Here is a 20,510-nt window from a genome sequence, read left to right on the forward strand (position 1 = left end):
GTCCCGCCAAAAGTGCACCCCCGCCATTGATTTCCCGGCAGTGAGGGGTGCATTCAATAGGAAACCCTGTTGAGAAATGTGGGACCAGAGGATCCCACCGCCAATCAATGGTGGGCCACCTCCGCTGCTGTGAAACGTGGGGAGTTGCGTGGAAAACTCATCCCATGTTTGAAGATTTGAAGGACATGTCTTCATGTCAGTGCATAACTGTTGCAAAAACCTGTTGGAGCAATTGGCACTGATCAAGAATGCTCCTAATTTTAAATAGTTGATGAGTCCAGAAGTGAGTGGGAAACCCAGGAAATCTGGGGATGTGGAATCACTCATTAGAAGAAATTTCATTGAACTTGGCCAGATCCACAGTTGGCCAGTGGGTGGGGTTGGAAACTACGAGCTATCTGGGGACTGTGGGCCTACATTCCTTTATATGGTTCGGGAACATCTGACTACGAAAAGGGAGGAGGCTGATATAAGGAATGCCAAAGGCTTCTTTGTGCGACATGAAGGAATATCCCTTCTCAAGTCCTTGAGGAAAGCAACAATAACATTTTAAAACTTAATTAACTGGACTTCTACTGGCCCACAATCAAAGATACACTGTACCCCCATTCTTGTCTACTAAAATTGAAATTTAGGTCTCAGTGACATCATCGGATATGATCTGCATGTTTAAATAGGCCCCACTGCTTTCCCTTCTCACTTTTTCAAAAGAGTAGTTCATATCAGAACATGGTGGGAAAGAGTAAATGACTTTCCTCGTTTTATGTGCCATCGCCCCACCTTCACAGCCAAGCTACCCAGATGCTGCCAAGTGGGCAGAGTTAAAATTGGGGCCAATGTTTTTCATTGAGGCTTGTACATGACTTGTGGAAATCAGCCACATGGGCAAATGGCTCCAAGCCTCCTACAGTGGGTCTCACCTAGCTACGAAGGCTCTGAGGTCATGAAAACAAGTTACTCTCAAGATTCCTCTGTGATACATCTCACCAAATTCACTTCTGAAATTCAAAAGGATTTCTGACTTTGAATCAATCTCAGTACTTGGCTGAGAGGATTTGTTGTTTGAAACTGAATTGAAATGTTGGAAATTGGCAACAACGAAAATTTGATGCAATTAACTCATCAGTTAATCAAGCCAGCCTCCAGGCTGGGTTGGTCAGCCAACATAGGTGCATATAATTCAGGATCCTTCTGTAACTATTGACATAGAACCAAAGCTGCTAATAATGGAAAGCATTGTCCAAAAACAAAAGATAATCTGAGCACGGCATAAGTCAATAAAGCTGTATCCTGCCCAATCACAGAAACAACAAGAACTGTTTCTCCTTGCCCAGAATGAAGAATAGGTGAGTTCATGCAATGTGAAAAATTACAATGAAAACATTTTATTAAGTTATTTACAGAGAATTGCACAGTTTTTAGATTGCTATCTTTTGTTATTTTCCTTTCAACTATCTAGTTAGAAAGATTTCTACTTGTCATGGGTTTGCCTAGTAACAGCAGTAACACAAATTTAACATGACATAATAGGATGTGATCTGCCCAGCAACAGGTAGAAATCTGCCCAGCAACAGCAGTAGCCAGGAACAAAATTAGTAGATATTGAGATAGAATTAGGTATGAACGGCCTATTGATTGAAACAGCTTACCTAGATGATTGGGAGATCAGTGAGGTATACCAATGTTAATTTCTGGAGTCATGGAATGTGAGAGGCACAGACAGCCAAATACACAGAGTGTAGAATAAAAGGGGAACAATGGTGTAATATCAGCACCCCAGAAGCAGAGGGACCAGTTTACATCTGGCAGTCTGGAGGCCAGTTTACATCTGACCGCCTCTTAAGTCTTAGAGCCAACGCAATGCAGAAACCTTTGTTACGGCAATTTAAATATCTTCGCCGGAACAGGACAAGACGTTTCCAAACTTGATTATCATCCCTGTATTGTGTGGAAACTATAAGATGGATTTGACTTAAATCTATTGAATTTGGGTATTGTTTGGGGACTGGGGAAGGGGAACAATAGTGTAATATCAGCACTCTCAGAAGCAGAGGGACCAGTTTACATCTAGCAGCCTGGAGGTCAGTTTATATCTAACCGCCTCTAAGTCTTAGAGCCAACGCAGTGCAGAAACCTTGCACTTTGACTTAAATCTATTGGATTTGGGTGTTGTTTGGGGAATGGGGAAGTTTAAAAGATTTCAGGCTTCGTAGATACATTTTGCAGCAGGATTGTCATAGTGTAGTATTGTCCTGTTCGTGTGTTTTTGTCATTTCTTTATTCAATAATTTGTATTTAATAATTGTTACAAGACAAGTGGGCTGTTTATTCTCACAAGGGTTTCACTTGACTCCTCATATTAATCCAAAAATATAATTAAAAATCCTCCATGAACCAGTGCTCCAAGTTGAGATACCCTTGCGGATAACATACGCACAGTTCATGCCATACCTGTAGTGTGTATGTACATTACTTATTTGACAGTTCATCTGTTGTTAAATACTTTTGTTCATTAATTACTGTTATGATTCCATGCACAATACCAAATACCGAGCTAGATAAGAAAAGTATTGAATATATTCTCAAAAGGCATAGGGAATAGAGATATACCTTTTACTTTGATCTGAGATATTATCAGCCAAAAATATAGAATGCGGGAGGTTATAAAATCTTCAAGGCATATCACCCATTATTTAAGATGCATAGCACTTGATCAAGATCATGATCTAAGAATAGGACAGCTTGCCAATTAGTCCTAATGCGTGTCCTTTGTGATCTAGAGTGCTGGTCCTACTTGGTTTTAGAGTACAGGATGGCTCTAAGATCTTAGACACAATGTGAAAAACTTTGTTGGAAGTACATTGGGTGATGACATTTTAGGTCCTGGGCCCGGTTTAACAACTTCACATGTTGTTAATAGATTTTCAACAGTCTTTTCACTGGTTCAAACTGTGCCTCAGTAGAAAAGGACACAACCACTGGAAGTGACGACTATTGTGGAAATGCCTAATAAAGACATTTACAGAATTAGAACCTTTGACTGGATGCTCCTTTTACTTGAAGTATTTCTTGCAACAACAAAAAGGTTATTCCAAATAAAATTTAATTTAAATGAATAATTGATAATGACAAGATGGTAGAATCATGACTGTGAACTGTAAGGCACAGAACCCTGACATGAAATAATTATTCAGAAATTTGATGTTTTTCATTTGGCCTGAAAGAAAGTACGTAGCTCAACAATTTAAAAAGAAATGAGAATGAAATTGTGATATAAAGGGTTTGATAGGGGAGAAACAAGTAGCTTTCCCAAGTCAAATGTTTACACCGTGCATCATGGTTGTTCCCACATTCCAAGCTGAACAAAACAAAATAACAAAACAATTAAAATAGCTAAAATGCATATCTTTACATTTAAAATCTCCAAAGTGTATGTCTATATATATATATAAAGGACATTTGTCTGAAACATTAAGACCTCAAAGTCGATACCGACGTACAGCAGGGTGAGAATCCTTGCATCTTTTCCACAAATCAGACAGTCATCTGGAGAAAATGCTGCCAGAAAATTTTCAGGGCAGCAACGTCTACTTATATAACTTGAATAAAATCCTGGTGTATTCTGTAGTAGAAGGTAATAATGACATTCATTAGTGCATTACCGTTCAAAACCTTAGTAGAATGCTGTGAGAGTTTATGGAATCATACTTCAGCTTCTGTATGTTTACCATTAATAGCCCGATGCTATTTAAATGTTTCTGTATAGTATCTGACCAATATTTCAGAGTAGGTGTTGAATAATAACTTACCAATAACAGTTTCCAATGAAGAAAGGTAATTCAGTGGATCTTGAAATCATTCCCTTTTCATGTTCCACACAACTACACCTCATCTTCATCTGCTTTGATCTTCCTTTGTGGGAAATTGTAAATTTTCCCCCAGAAATGCTACAATCAAGATGTAAAGTTAGTGCAACGAGGTGTCTTCTAGCCACCATATGTATTATTGTGAATATTGAATAAAATACCAAGAAAATGATTTGTCATACGAACTGCAACAACATGACATTCTGATCAATATCTGTCAACCTTGGTTAAATTACTAAAGGCATTGGGGGCGCAGGTTGCCTGGGAGTTCGGGTGGCGGGGGTGGGGGGTGGGCTCCGCAGGTACAACATTTCTAGTTTAGTGGGGAGAGTGAAAGCTGATCTGGCAAGGTGGGATGGTCTCCCTCTGTCACTGGCGGGTCGGGTACAGGTGGTTAAAATGAACGTGTTGCTGCGATTTCTGTTTATTTTTCAATGCCTGCTGATTTTCCTGCCAAAGGCTTTTTTCAGAGAGATTGAGGGAAGGATTACTTTGTTCATATGGGGAGGGAAGTGTTTTGTTATGTTTCCTTTGTAACATTAGCGGCTTCCTTGTGTTGCATTTGTCAAGGAAGGTCGAGACGTGTAAATAACTTCAACTCATTTATTTACACTATGTACACTTTTATAACTTGAGTTCGACACTACTGCTAATCCTATTGTAGCTACCTAAACTGACTAACCAGCTGCTGTCTTCCACGTGGTGGGTGTGATAATGAATCAACCCTGTGCCTCTCCTCGCTGACTGTCTCCACTGGCAAAAGGGGGTGATCATGCATGCGGTGTCCTTTATGTATGGGTTGGTGTAATGCCCCCCTGTGGTCGTGTCACCTCCTTGTGTATCGTGAATGTCCATTGGTCGCCTCCCATCTAACTTATCTATTGGTTGAGTGTGTGTGTGTGATGTTTCTGGTGCTCCCTCTAGTGTCTGTCTAGCTTACATGTATTTACAGTGATGCACATCACCACATCCTCCCCTTTTTATATGTTCATATTTTCTGTACACTTTAAGAAAAGCTGAACAAAGAACAGGTAGAGAAGGTAAGGTATATACAAGTCATGGGAACGGTGATTAAACAATAAGTCCAAATCATTCATGTGAGTCTATAAACCATCAATCATCATGGTCAAATGTCTCTCTTGGTTATGAACGCCATCAACAGGAACCAAAAAGTGGTCGAATCACTGCGCTTTCCGATTTGGAGTCTTTTTCTTTTTTCTTTTTATGTTTGTGGTGGTGCGGCCAGATGGCATCTTGTAGCTGATAGGTCGTTGACATTGAAGAGGTACCATCAACAGTGTCATTCGAGGTCATGGATGTGCCAGATGTCGGATGAGACTGTGCATACTGGTTCTGGCCACATGCTGTGCTGGAAGGGTGATTCTGCTGAGAAGCGTTGAAGCATGTCGGTTTGGAGACAGAATTGCTGCTCGCATCAATGTCTGGTGATGGTGTGAAACTAGAACCTTGCATCTGATAGGAATATGCTGTCTGGCCAGGCTGTGGTGCAGCAAATCCTGGGCAGTAACTAAGGCATCCAGTCTGTAGTGCAGATTGCGCTGGCGGTAGTCCTCCTTCGGTCTTGATTCCATTAGTGGGCAATCCGTAGTGCTGGCCTGTTTGAGAATATGCTGCATAGAGTGCTGGCTGCTGCAGGCTAGAATACTGGTTTTGTCCAGCATGAGCTGTCATTGGCTGCACTGTCGGTGTGGAACAAATGTGTGGGCATAGCTGTGGTGAAAATTGGTGTATTCCTCTTGGACTGTAGCTGCTGCTTGTTATTGCTGACCCAGTGTGATTGTCACGTGATCCATCTCCTGTCGTTGTGGCATCTGCTGTCACCCTGAGCATGCCATCACTGAGGTAGCGACACTGCCTGTCTGGAGTAAAGTCTGGCTTACGTGAATCAGAGTCGGCGTATGGTTGCTCCCCATCTGGAGTCTGGTCTGTTTTGTGTTGATGCTCCCCGTCCGGAGTCTTAGCAGGTTCACGGGAGTCAGCTGAGATGTCTTGAAGCTGCACTTCTGGAGTCGGAACATGCAGGAATGCATTGACTAGTGGAGAGGTTCGAGCAGTTGAGGGTGGAAGTAGTGTGGTGTCACCGGAGTCACCAGTGGTCTCACCGTGATCGTCGAGTGCCTCTGTACGCATTAGCTGAGGTCTGTCACTTTGTACCTTTTGCATGGGAAGTGGGATGCTGTCGTCACTCGTTTCACATACCGTGGATAGATCTTCAGTAGCTGCTTGCTGTTCACTAGGGTTGGGTTAATTGTCAGAGTTTTCATCTGGTGGTGCAAACAATGTGGGTGGACTGTCCTTGTCTTGCCGTTGTCCTTCATTTGGGCTTTTCTTCTTTGGAATTTTAAATCTTCCCCCGGACATTACAGAACCTTGTTCATTTCCCTCAATTTCTCCCATATGTAGGGCATCAAATGTTAGATCCAATGTTTCTTTCGTCATTGTACTAGTTTCCAAAGAACAGTCCGTTTCAATTTTCTTCTCAGTTACTTCATATGCATCCTTTTCGAATGTACATGCCTTCATAGTCTCTGGCTCTGATTTTGCTGGGACTGGCACAGTCACAGTCTCCCTTTTACTGTTCTCAATTGCCCACATTCTACTCCCCAGACAATTTCTGGAGTTAATCTCTGGAGTTAATGTGGTACAATGGATAATCGGGTCGACCTTATCTGCATCTTCACCATCACTGGAAAGCACAATTGGTTCACTTGAAACTGCTGGGGTTTTAAGTGCTTTATCTGGCTACTCGATGCCGGTGTCCTCAGGATTCTTGCTCCAATGTTCTGCTCATTTATCAGTGGAGTGTGCAGAGGTTCAATGCGATTAATATTCCCATCAGGGGTTGAAGAGTCATTACTGACTAACTGCTGGTCTCTGTAGTTGGGACTTTGCGGTTTTGTGTTGAAGGGAGACAGTTGTCCCTGCTGTAGATATGATTCAGGTTGTGTTATTTCCATTAAATGAGGATCAATGTCTTGTCCATTTTTTCGATCCGTACTAAAGCAATGGCGATTTTCAGTTTGCTCCTTGCAAGTTAGACATACAAGCAATTTCTTTAGCAAATCCTCAGCATCCTTCTGTGACTGTGCAGCATTATTAATATCTCTTCGGCTAGAATGATCCTGAAGGTCAGCGCATAATCCTTTTTTCTTCGGGCTTGGAAGAGGCGATTCCTTTGGCTTGTCTTCATTTGGGCTTGAACAGTCATCAGCGCTGTGCCCTTCATTGCATGATAGACCGTCATGGTCATCCTGCTGTGCAGTGGAGCGTGGTAGACTGTTATAGCCTTCTTGCTGTTTACGTGAGCATGGCAGACTTGCATCGTCTTCCGCTAGTTGGTCAGAGGAGGTTGCTAGACCCTCATGGTCTTGTTCCTGCAAGGACTGCGCATCGGAGTCATGCGTTTCTGCAATTGTGCTGTCTGTCCATGAGCTTGCTGTGGAGTCTTGTGACACTGGAGTCGCGTCTTGTTCCTGCAAGGACTGCGGTGTGGAGTCTTGCATGTCTTCTTTCGTAGAGTCGGGAACCCTGAGGGGGGCGTGGACCACGCTCTGTGTGGCAGCAGGCCGCTCTCTGTGGGCTTGTACCCCTTTCTGTCTCTTAATTTCAGGCTGCAGCATCATCCTGCACTGATGAGTTGGGACGTCATATCTGCTGGGTTGAAGATCCTCAAATCCGAAAAATGAATCCGCACCTGCGTCGGATTCAATGCGGGGGTCGCCAATGTGCAACACGAAAGGTTCGTCCGAGTCATAGTCGTATAGGACCACGGAGCTGTCATTGGGCATGCGAGGTCCAGAGAAAATGTAAAGGTCGGTATCGAAGTATTTGAGGTTGGAATCATTGGTTTGTGCGTAGATAACTGCTTGTTGTAGGGTTCTTCGGCGGTTAAATTCATTTCCTGGTTCAATTTGAGGCATTGTGCTGTCATTTTAGGTGAAGGAAGGTTGTTTTACAGCTTTTAAAGATTTTTTTCTTTGATTTGGGACGTTTCCCCTTTAAATTGGATTTGGGACGTTTCCCCTTCAAATTGGTGCGGTCTGGGGCCTCTGACGTCATTATGACGCGTGTGACGTAGCACGTAGGAAGCGATTGCGCATGTGCAGTTCGCTGTTCCTTTACTGATGGCCGTTTTCTTGATTGCGCATGCACGGCTTCTCGCGCATGCGCAAACGAACCTTCCGGTTCTGCGCACTTCTCACGCAACTGTGCTAGTGTAGTCCCTTTAGCAGGATGGCCGCCAACCTCGACCCAAATCGCTCTCTGGTCCGGGATTTCGGCCTCGAGGTGAGTACTGGCGCTTTTCTTACCTTTCCTTGCCGATTGGAGTGTGTTTTCCTCACAGTATTTGGCGAATTTGTCCAGGACTGCCTGGAAGTCGTACCTGTTTTGCCCCTTGGAGAACTTGAATTTTTTAAAGATTTCTTCTGCTCTTGCACCGGCGATGGGGAGGAGAAACTCTATTTTTTCATCATCGACCTGGTCATTAAGTTCGGCTGCCACCAGGAACAGTTCAAACGTTTGCCGGAATCGCTGCCAGTTTTCACGGAGATCACCTTGGCACTGGAGCGGCTGCGGAACCCGGAGCTTGTACATCTTGCCTGGGTATTGCTGGTTGTCACTGTACGCTGAGGTATGGCTATCTGGATTTAAGCAGTTCACTACTGGTACCATGTTTTGTTATGTTTCCTTTGTAACATAAGCGGCCTCCTTGTGTTGCATTTGTCAAGGAAGGTCGCGACGTGTAAATAACTTCAACTCATTTATTTACACTATGTACACTTTTATAACTTGAGTTCGACACTACTGCTAATCCTATTGTAGCTACCTAAACTGACTAACCAGCTGCTGTCTTCCACGTGGTGGATGTGATAATGAATCAACCCTGTGCCTCTCCTCATTGACTGTCTCCACTGGCAAAAGGGGGTGATCATGTGTGTGGTGTCCTTTATGTATGGGTTGGTGTAATGGTCGTGTCACCTCCTTGTGTATCGTGAATGTCCATTGGTCGCCTCCCATCTAACTTATCTATTGGTTGAGTGTGTGTGTGTGATGTTTCTGGTGCTCCCTCTAGTGTCTGTCTAGCTTACATGTATTTACAACGATGCACATCACCACAGGATGGTGGCCAGAGTTAGAAAGGTGCTGCTACAGAGGGGAAGGCAGGCAGGGGGTTTGGGTCTTCCGAACCTGATGTATTATTACTGGGCGGCGAATGTGGAGAAGGTGCAGAGCTGGGTCAGAGGGGTTGATCCCCAATGGGTCAGAATGGAGGCGAGTTTGTGCAGGGTGTCGGGATTGAAAGCACTAGCAACACCGCCGCTCCCGATAGCCCCGGGGAAATACTCAGAGAGTCCGGTAATAATAGCTTCATTGAGAATTTGGAGGCAGTTTCGCCAACACTTCGGGTTGGGTGCAGTGTCAAGGGAAATGCCGATTCGGGGGAACCATAGATTTGAGCCAGGGAGGTGGGATGGAAATTTTCAGAAATGGGAGGAGAAGGGGATTAAGACACTAAAAGATCTGTTTCCTAGGAGTCGGTTTGCAGGATTGAAGGAGCTAGAAGTGAAGTATGGGATGGAGCAGGGGGAAATGTTTATATACATGCAGGTTTGAGATTTTACCAGAAAGGAGATACAGAGCTTCCCGGTGGAGCCGGCCTCCACATTGCTGGAGAAGGTGCTGACGACAGGGGGTCTGGAGAAGGGGGTAGTGTCAGCGGTTTACGGAGCTATTTTGGAAGAGGAGAAGGCACCACTGGAAGGGATCAAAGCTAAGTGGGAGGAAGAGTTGGGAGAGGATATGGAGGAAGGGTTCTGGTGTGAGATGCTCCGGAGAGTGAATGCCTCCACCTCATGCGCGAGGTTGGGGCTGATACAGCTGAAGTTGGTATACAGAGCACACCTCACGAGGGCGAGGATGAGCCGATTCTTTGAGGAGTAGAAGATGTGTGTGAATGTTGCGGGGGGGTGGGGTGGGCGGGGGGCGGGGGCGGGGGGGGGAAGAGGAGCTAATCACGTTCCTATGTTTTGGTCATGTCCAAAGCTAGACGATTACTGGAAGGAGGTTTCTAGGGTAATTTCTAAAGTGGTGCACGTGAAACTGGAACAGGGCCCCCAGGATGCCATATTCGGGGTGTCAGACCAGCCAGGTTGGAAACGGGTGCGGAGGCAGATGTTGTAGCCTTCGACTCGTTGATCGCCCGAAGGTGGATCCTGATAGGGTGGAGAGGTTGCTCTCCAACCTGTGCCCTGGCGTGGTGGGGTGACCTGTTGGAATTCCTGACTCTTGAGAAGGTTAAGTTTGAACTGAGGGGAAGGATGGAGGGGCTCTACAATTCATGGGCATTATTCATTATGCACTTTCAAAGAACTGGATAGCATCGAACATTAGTTGGGGTGGTGGGTGGGAGGGTTGGAGGGAGGGGGGCTGTGTGTGTTAATGGCAACTATGGGTCATCCCTAATTCCTTTTTGTCATTTGTTTGTGTGAACATGCGGCTAGTGTTTGGGGTTTGGTGGGAGGATGGGATCGTTGTTATTGATATGGGGATTGAAATATTTGTTACTGATTATTGTTTATTGTTGGTGGGTGTAAATTTGGGAGAAAATGTGAAAAAGGAGGAGAATAAAAATATTTCTTTAAAAAAAATTACTACAGGCATGAGCATTTCTACCTAAATTAATGGTCACTATTTCAGAATCCGTGCCTTGCACTGAAACTTAATCATTCTTTTCTAACATTGTCAAAGTCGTAACGAAGGCTGCAAATTACATCAAACATGATGGAAATGGTCATATTTGCTTGTGAGGAAAAGAGATGCAACAATCTGTGATAATGTCCCTTTTGAGAACTTCTCATTGAATAATCCCATAGGCATTATGTTTAAGTTATGAAGGTAGATATTTGGATCACCTACCCTGGTTTATATATATATATGTCTATAGAGTAGGTGTTAGGAAATTAGAAAAATGGATCAGCAAGTAATCAATGCGTTTTGCACCCAATTTCCATTTGCTGAAATTTTCTATCGGCATGTGCCAAGGTGCCCTTTACATATTTTGTGCCATTGCTTCAGTAAGAATGCAGAATGGCTCCAAAATATTTAAGTAAATACCTGATACCTTTTTTAGCTTTTGCAGAAAGATTGCACTTTCTATCTATTGTGCTGACTTTGAATGAATAGAAGGAAAAGCTCCCACTGCAATGGAATTTCTAAAGAGAAAGGACCTTTGAATGTTTCATTCACAACACTTTTAAAAGTACTGATTGTTCTCATAGAATTTCATAGAATTTACAGTGCAGAAGGAGGCCATTCGGCCCATCGAGTCTGCACCGGCTCTTGGAAAGAGCACCCTACCCAAGGTCAACACCTCCGCCCTATCCCCATAACCCAGTAACCCCACCCAACACTAAGGGCATAGTCTCTGAATATTGCGGTGAGATCTTTTACATTGAAAAGGAGGTGGTATTGGGTGTTTGAAAAGACATTACGGTAGATAAGTCGACTGAACCGGATAGGATTTGTTCATTGTCACGTGTACCGGGATACAGTGAAAAGTATTTTTCTGCAAACAGATCATTAGTACATGAAAATAAACGAAAATACACAATAGGGCAACACAAGGTACACAATACATAGACACCGGCATTGGGTGAAGCATACAGGAGTGTAGTATTAAGCAGGTCAGTCCATAAGAGGGTTATTTAGGAGTCTGGTAACAGTAGAAACAAAGCTGTTTTTGAATTTGATTTACCACAGAATATTGAGGGACAGGTGAGATCACAGAGGACTGGAGAATAGCTAATGTGATGCCCATGTTTAAGAAAGGTAGCAGGGCCAATACAGGAAACTTTAGGCCGATGAGCCTCACATCGATAGTAGGTAAATTATTGGAGAGAATTCTCAGAGACAGGATTTATACCCATTTGGAAACAAATGAAGTTGTTAACGATAGACAGCATGGTTTTGTGAAGGGGCGGTCGTGTCTCATTAATTTGATTGAGTTATTTGAGGAAGTGACATAGATGATTGATAAGGGGAGGGTGGTGGATGTTGTTTACATGGACTTCAGTAAAGCCTTTGACAAGGTGCTTCATGGCAGACTGATACAAAAGGTGAAGTTACACAGGATCAGAGGTGAGATGGCAAGATGGATACAGAACTGGCTTGGTCACAGGAGACAGAGGGTAGCAGTGGAAGGATGTTTTTCTGAATAGAAAGCTGTAACTAGTGGTGTTCCACAGGGATCTGTGCTGGGCCTCTGTTTGTAGTATACATAAACGATTTGGAGGAAAATGTAGCTGGTCTGGTTAGTAATTTCACAGATGACACCAAGGTTGGTGGAGTTACAGATAGAGATGAGGATTGTCAGAGGATACAGCAGGACATAGATAGGTTGGAGACTTGGGCAGAGAAATGGCAAATGGAGTTTAATCCAGACAAATGTGAGGTAATGCATTTTGGTAGGTCTAACATGGAGGAGAAATATCCAGTAAATGACAAAACTATTAGGAAAATAGAAAGTCAGAGAGATCTGGATGTACAGGTCCATAGATCTTTGAAAGTGGCAACACAAGTGGACAAGGTAGTCAAGAAAATATATGAAGTGCTTGAATTGGACGGGGCATCGAGTATAAAAACTGGCAAGTCATGCTACAGTTGTATAGAACCTTGGTAAGGCTGCACTTGTAATATTGCGCACAATTCTGGTCGCCAAACTATCAGAAGGATGTGGAGGCTTTGGGGAGGGTGCAGAGGAGGTTTACCAGGATGTTGCCTGATCGGGAGGGTGTTAGCTGTGCTGAGAGGCTGAATAGGCTCGGACTGTTTTCGTTAGAACGTTAGAGGTTGAGGGGCAACCTGATAGAGGTTTATAAGATTATGAGGGGCATGGATAGAGTGGATGGGCAGGCACTCTTTCCCAGGGTGGAGTGGTCAGTCACTAGGGAGCATAGGTTTAAGGTTCGTGGGGCAAAGTTTAGAGGAGATGTGCGAGGCACCTTTTTTACACAGGGTGTGGTGAGTGCCTGGAACGTGCTGCCAGGGGTGGTTGTGGAAGCAGATACATTAACGGCATTTAAAAGGCATCTCGACAAATACATGGATAGGATGGGTGTAGAGGGATATGGCACAAGGAAATGCTGAGGGTTTTGCCAAGGGTGGTATCATGACCGGTACAGGCTTGGAGAGCCGAAGGGCCTGTTCCTGTGCTGCATTGTTCTTTGTTCTTTGTTCAACTGAGAGAGCAGACATCGCTTGTTTGTGTCTCCACATTTTAGGGCTTTTTTTCTGCTTCGTTTCTGCCTTGCCGTGGGGCAGCAAGGTAGCACAGTGGTTAGCACAGTTGCTTCACAGCTCCAGGGTCCCAGGTTCGATTCCCGGCTTGGGTCACTGTCTGCAGAATCTGCACGTTCTCCCTGTGTCTGTGTGGGTTACCTCCGGGTGCTCCGGTTTCCTCCCACAGTCCAAAGATGTGCAGGTTAGGTGGATTGGCCATGATAAATTGCCCTTAGTGTCCAAAAAGGTTAGGTGGGGTTACTGGGCTAGGGTGGCGGCGTGGGCTTAAGTAGGGTGTTCTTTCCAAGAGCGGGTGCAGGCTTGATGGGCCGAATGGCCTCCTTCTGCACTGTAAATTCTATGATCATTACTCCAGTTTTGGCAGAAGCTGCCAATGGTTTGTTTTAATTCTTTCTGAATGATGTGATGGTTTTTGATACCCTACATTTGAGAGGACTTTACATTTCACTGACACTGTGATTTTCCAGACCACTCACTCACCTATTTTTCTCATTCTACATACATTTCCAAAAATGGATGTTTAAATCAATTTAAACTCTCCTTTGTATGTATTGATGTTGACACTGTATTTTATTTCTGGTAAACTGTGGGGTGGGACTGCTGGCTCCTGCTAGAAATGGGCAGGATGTGGGCAGAGTGGCCACACCAAAGGTGACATTGGAAGTCTAAGCAATTAGGCAGTAGCTTGCCGAGGCCAGCGGTTAGCACACCAAAAAATCTCAGAAGTGCATTGAGTAAAGATGCACAGGCCTGAAATGAATGTGAAGTGTGACTCATTTAACACAAGCAAGGTGCAATGATGGTATTAACTGCATAAATTGTTAATCTCTCTCCGAGATTACAGAGATGACTGGAGAAGGCAATATTGTAAACGTAACATTAGCACAGTAGCTTTACTCTTCTAATGTTGAAGATAAGTAGTATTTTAGTCTGCAACTAGGCATGTTCTGTCTACCCTTTATAAGCATTTTATGATGAATGAACCAAAATAACTGCTTTACCTGCTCTGCAATCCCTTCAAATATGAACACAACAAATGTTGTGGAATATGGCTTTCTATCACTTACATTTTGCAAAATGGCACCTTTGACAAGAATAGGAACATGATTTTGCTTTGAATATGTTTTATATTCATGTTCTAACTTATCTGGATCTAAAATGTGAATAAGCAAGAATCCTTTTTAAGTTCAGAACTTCAAGTATGATGCATCAAATGTGAACAGTAATTTTGTAATGTCCTGTGTAAACAGTGGCTATATTAAAATACTTACGTTACTTTTCAGGCGACTGATCCAGATGCTGGTGTTAATGGACAAATTCGCTACAGTTTGGCAAACTTCCAAAACCTTTTCAGAATCACATCAAATGGTAGCATTTACACAATGACATCATTGGACCGAGAAACAGAAGATAAGTATGACCTGCTTGTAGAGGCATCAGACGGAGCAGTGGACCCTCGCCGCTCAACCTTGACTGTACCAATCAGAGTTCTTGATGTTGATGATAATAGTCCTGTATTCTCACAGTCCACCTATGCAGTTTCTGTACCCGAAAACAATGAAGTTGGAATGGTTATTCTGCAGTTACAGGTGAGTCAAACAAAAGTAATGTTCACTATGGATACACTACATTAGAGTCTAATAAGTATTTTCGTATGAAAAGGATAAAGTTAGGAGCTATTGCTGGCAATTTCTCTGGAATGAACTATTGATATGCTTGTAGATGACTGCCATTGTAATCAAAGAGCTCTGATCAATCAAATGAAAATCATAACAAATACAGCAGCAGGATTCACGTGGACCCCAGGATGATTTTAAAACACTTCACAGACTGCATCCTGATTTTCTGTTTCCAATCCAACAGCGTCAGTCCTCCCCAGACATTTGCTGTAACTTGTTTGTACCTCATGTGTGTACCCGTTGCTGAGATTCAGTCAGTCTATACTCCATTCTGTAGGCCTGAGTTTATTCACTAGGCTTCGATTCAGCCCAAGGCCATCATACTCCGTTCCCTAACAATATCACCAGAGGCAATTGATTAATTATTATAAAATTTTGTTCGCTTATGGCTCCACCAGGCAGTGGTGGGGAATTGTTGGGCCTGTCTGCTGTCACAGCCAATTGAAAGTTCACTCCTTGGTTCAATGTCTCACTTGGTAGATAATACTCACTGCATTGAAGTGTCAAGTGCTGAAGTGTCAATCACGGACCCAGGGTGCCTGGGTGGCAATACCAGGGTGGCAGGCTGGCAGTACCATGGTGTCCAGATGCCAGGGGGAGTGCCAGGGTGCACCTGCTCTGTCTCCGACCACGTGGGGTTTGCCAATGGCCTTGGACACCCCCCAGGTGCCGTAACGACTGGTCCACGCTTGTGTAGACCAGTACTAAATGGATTCCTGGTGAGGTCTCTCAGGTACGACCGGTGAATCCCGGGTCCCAGGTGAATTCAGCGGACACATATTCGTGCAAGAATCCGTTGAATCTCGCGAAACATTTTGAGCGTCGCGAATCTTGAGAGAGGACTCTCGTGAGATTCGGCAGCCTTGTCCCAACACCAAGTTGGGTATTTGGGCACGACTCAGAGGCCTCATTGCGCCTGACTCGGTTTGAGGGCGAGGCTGTTGAATCTCATGAGAGGCCTTTCGCGGAGCTCGCGACGCTTGAAACATCTTGCAAGGTTCAATGGAATCTCGCGAGATGTCATGATCTGGATCTTTTAGCAAGATCCAGATCTGCGTGTTAAATGAGCTTTACAACTAATTTAAATATACAATAACCTGGTGCCCAGGACTCAATGGTCATGCCTAGGATACCTTTGCAGGGCTACGTTTAGTACTGGTCCACACAAACACAGAGATTCCGCAGGTGATTGTGGTCATGGAAGGGTGGTATCCTCGCACTCTGCCTGGTAACTGAGCACCTTGGCACTGGCATCTGGCATGCCATCTTGGCATCCTGGCAATGTCACCCAGGTGACACTGCCAGGGTACCTGTGTGCCAGGTTGACATTGCCAGGGATTGGACCCAGGTGGGTCCTGCCTGGTAGAGTGAGGGAGGGGGAGGTTCCCGGGGGCCTCCCTGATGTTGGGAGGGTGGGGGTCAAAAACAAGGGGAGGGGAGGTCTGAAAGGGGGGAAGTGGGGAAATCGGGGCAGCCAGTCAAAATGATGACCCAATCTGCGAGGATCCTTTGCTACTGGCGACCCACAGCTTACCAGCTCACCTCTTAGTGCAGCCCTGAGCCACCCCCAGGCCACATCCCTATGTTCTCTATGGCCCCAGCCGACTCATCTATAGAATGGCACGCTCCAGCGCAACCAGTGCCATCGTGTTGGCTGGGATGAGTGTGTGGGGGGAGTGAGGTGTGTGTATATGCCGCCTCCGGAGTGTCGATCATGTACCCAGTGAATCAGACACTATTTTTCATTGGAATCAGTCACGTTTCTCGGGCACCGGTGCTAGCCCCTCAACAGTCATTGATCCGATCCAGATGCAGCACCAGTTTTGCTGCCGAGAAGTACACGAATCCTGACCCAGCGTCAATACCTAATCGCAGGCCCCATATCTTTGCGTCAACTACAGACATAACATTGGGCTGGCACACTAAAGCACATACTACAACAAAGATGTTCATTGTGTTATGACCAGGTGAGAAGGAGTCAACTGACTCCCCTGTATTCAGCTCACCTAGTTGTCCACACCAAAGGTTTAAGTTTATTTTTCGACAGTTGAGGACATGTCTTTTCCAAATCCAAATGTATTTAACTATTAATAGAGTGAGCAATAATGAGCCAATCAAAATGAGACTTTGTTAAGTTAAAGAAGGAGTGAATTAATTAACTATTAAACCTAAGGCAAATTAAAAATGTGACGTCACACGCACACAGGTACCAGAAATAACGGAAGTTAGAATACGATAACAAAAGTTAAAGACTATATGATTAAGTGTCCTTTGCTTATCCATGAGGCATAGATTGTTAAATGTTGCGGCCGATTTGGATTAGCTGATTTCAAGGATGCAGGCAGATGTAGAAGATGTTGCAATTATTATAAAGTTTCAATTCACCGGTAGATTTCTAGTAAAGTTGTATTCCGAACCAGTTATAGACTTGTTCCAAAAGAGAGAGAGGGAGAGAGCACAAGGTTTTAGCCTGTTTCCTCTGCTGAAAACCTTTGTGACACTACATGTGTCACTTGCAATCTCTCTGCAGTGACCGCATCCTGGCCTGTTGCACTTCACTCATTGATATTTCCAAGTGGGTTTGGGTGAGGCTGAATGTGGCAGATGTTGTTTCAGTATCTAACACTTAACATTTTAGTGTCTCCTCCATAGACAGTAATACGTTTTGATGGGTCTGATGTGGCCTTGCATTTTTAAAAGCAGTTTTGCTCTGTCTCAGTTAAAATTGCAAAGTTTGAATCGTAATTGCACATCAGGGGCTGGATTATCCGATTTTGAAGCAATGTCCCCACGCCGGCATGGGAACGGTGGCATTTATGGCAGAAATAATGGCATAAAACAGCCAACGATCCTCCGTTTGGCTGGGGACTAGCATGCCGGCAGTTTAGAGAACCTGGCTCTAGCTGCCAATATGCCCCAGGGAATTGCCGGGTTCGTGGCTGTGCATGTGCATGGCAGCCTGCAGCGGCCGCGCCGTGCAACATGGCGGCGGCCGCTCGCGGACCCAGCCTGCAAAATAGTGCCCCCCGTTTGGCCGGTTTGCACGCCCCTGACCTCCCGCCACAGTGCCCCCAGCCCCTGGCAAAGTCCCCCCGCCCGCAGATTGGCCCTCCCCCGACTGTGGCGGCTCTGGACTGAGTCCGCAACCGCCACGCCAATTTCCCGACGGATTAGACCATGAAAGGGTGGCGGGTCTCAGGCAACGTCCTGAAGTCATCGGTACGCCGCTTTGAAGGGGGCAGAGCATCAAGAAAACGGCACCGTTCCCCATTTGGCCAGAAACTCAGATTCTCTGACCGATCGCCGAACGTGATTCCGGCGTCACCAACCGGAGAATCCCGCCCCAGAACTTTCTCAAAGCTGGTATCAACTGTCGATACTAGAAGGCAGGTAACTTGTAGCAGCCATTGCAGTTAGTGCCTTTTATTCGGCGAAATTCTCCTACCCGCCCCGCCACATTTCTGCGCCGACCGGCCGGCGGGAGTCTCCGTAACACCGGCCGGTCAATGGGGTTTCCCATTGTGGGGCACCCCCACGCCATCGGGAAACCCCCGAGCGCCGGCAGAACGGAGACTCCCGCTGGCGGAGAATGACGCCCCTTGTCTTTGAAAAGTCACATTTAAACAATTCAGAATATGTTTGGTCAGCCAGTGAAATTACAGATTCATCACTCATGCACAAGTCACATCATTGTGACAATAGAAAAAAACATTCAGAAATCTGAACTAATCAGAGAGTTATACAGTACAGTTCTTTTGAAGGTTCAAGTATGATAGCGGTATGTTGCGTGTGGCGCAATCCATTGTCCAAATGATTGATCATAGTAAAATAGCAACAGAATACAATAGCTGTTGCAGAGCAAGTGGCTGATGAATGATAACGGCAAGTGACTGCAGAATCGGCAGTGCGAGAAAGAAGATTGATATGATAGGTACTAATCCAAGCCGTCCTCCAAATGCAATGGAGCTGACTCATTTTTAAAAGCCAATATCAATTCAAAAATAAAATAATTCTTCTTGTGTACCATCTCCTTTGCTTCTTTCCTCCACTAATCCTTACATGCCATTTATTCCTAACTTAATTGAATCCCTACAGTGCAGAAGGAGGCCATTTGGCACATTTAGTCTGCACCAACTCTCTGAAAGGGCACCCATTCATCCATCATATCTGAGTAATCCCACCTAACTTGCACATCCCTGGACACCTAAGGGCCAATTTAGCATGACCAATTCACCTAACCTGCACATCGTTGGACTATGGGGGAAACCGGAGCACCCGGAGGAAACCCACGCAGGCAAGGAGAGAACGTGCAAACTCCACAAAGACAGTCACTCTAGGTCGGAATTGAACTAGGATCCCTGGTGCTGTGAGGCAGCAGTGCTAACCACTGTGCCATTGTGCCGCCGTTTTCCTGTGTTTTTTTTTACTTTAAGCGTTACATATAAATACTGAGCATAACATTCAGTTCAAGTGCTGTGTTTTTATTTCTACTGCTTTGCATCCAGTGAATGTTGGCCCTTGATTAAACATGTGCTTTGTTTTTGTGTTTGTTGTTTAAACATTGTGGAAAACACATGCCCCCTGTTGCTTCTTAATGATTTCCTAATGAGCAAGCAGGTGGGCTGGTTGGATATGGAGTTTCATTACGGGTGGCGACATGAGACTGCCACATACTGTAGTCTTGGGGGCGTGTGTCTGAGTCAATTCCTGCCAGTGCTGTTTTTGGCACTTAGTCCTACATTTTTTCTTGTATATGTGTTGTCACTTTCGCAGAGATGCTTGATAGTCCAGATGTGGCATACCCTAACAATCTAGTATGTTCCTTGAATATTACACGTGCACCACTGCTACAGATTATCCTCTCAGTTCTTTTAATGTATCATCAAAGACCTTCAGAAGTCTGAAATTCCCTGGTTCAATGTTGTCTGTATCTGTTCACCCAGCTTAATGAAGCTTGGGCACTTTAGAAATTGGACCCCAAGGTTTCTATAGTAGTAGGCTGAGTATTCCTGAGAATCATTTTTAGGGAGCTGAAATAGTACCAGGAGAAATTGTGGACAGTGTGAAGGTGCCATAGTGGTTGTCACGTGCTCCATGACAGACAATAGTGTAGATGCATTTGTGGATTGCTCCAAGGTCCTCCTTAGTGTCTGAAATATATCTTCCATGAAGGCTAGATAATCATGGAGGCAATCCTCCTCAGACAGCAATCTCAACTTGTAAGAAAGCCTTGTGAAGCCTGCATCCCCAGGTATTGCAGCAGAGCCAGTAACCATGCACGCATGTTCCCACCAAATTCCTGTTCTTGAGTATCCAGTGCTGCTTGGTTTTCTTGCCATTATGTCCCCTCCACAGCCTCACCATCCAGGTCTGTCAGGGATGTATAACTATGTTAATACTTGGGTGAGCTGGTGATTGTGGCACTGGAGACTTGCTCAGATGAGCCATATTGATTTTCTCTGTTACTCTTTTTCAGTCAAATAAAGAACATTGTCAAGTTTCCTCCTCAGTTAATCAGACTGCAAATCATGGCATGGTTTTGCTCGTGATATTATTCAAGTGCAGTGCATGCATGTATGAATATTGTCCAATTGTATTACTTTCCATGTCATGAGCATGGTTGTAGGCATGAACTTGGGACTAT

The 20,510-nt window shown here is 44.7% G+C and overlaps 1 protein-coding gene across 1 annotated transcript in view; it reads left to right on the forward strand.

The window, feature by feature from the left end:
- Positions 1 to 20,510, forward strand: part of pcdh15b (protocadherin-related 15b) — a 2,356,722-nt gene that overhangs the window by 1,870,436 nt on the left and 465,776 nt on the right. The window contains exon 26 of the mRNA XM_072478931.1: positions 14,471 to 14,776. Coding sequence (XP_072335032.1) covers positions 14,471 to 14,776 — 306 coding nt within the window. The remainder of the gene's footprint in view (positions 1 to 14,470; positions 14,777 to 20,510) is intronic.

This window comes from Scyliorhinus torazame, chromosome 16, assembly GCF_047496885.1.
Source record: "Scyliorhinus torazame isolate Kashiwa2021f chromosome 16, sScyTor2.1, whole genome shotgun sequence".
Lineage (NCBI taxonomy): Eukaryota > Metazoa > Chordata > Chondrichthyes > Carcharhiniformes > Scyliorhinidae > Scyliorhinus > Scyliorhinus torazame.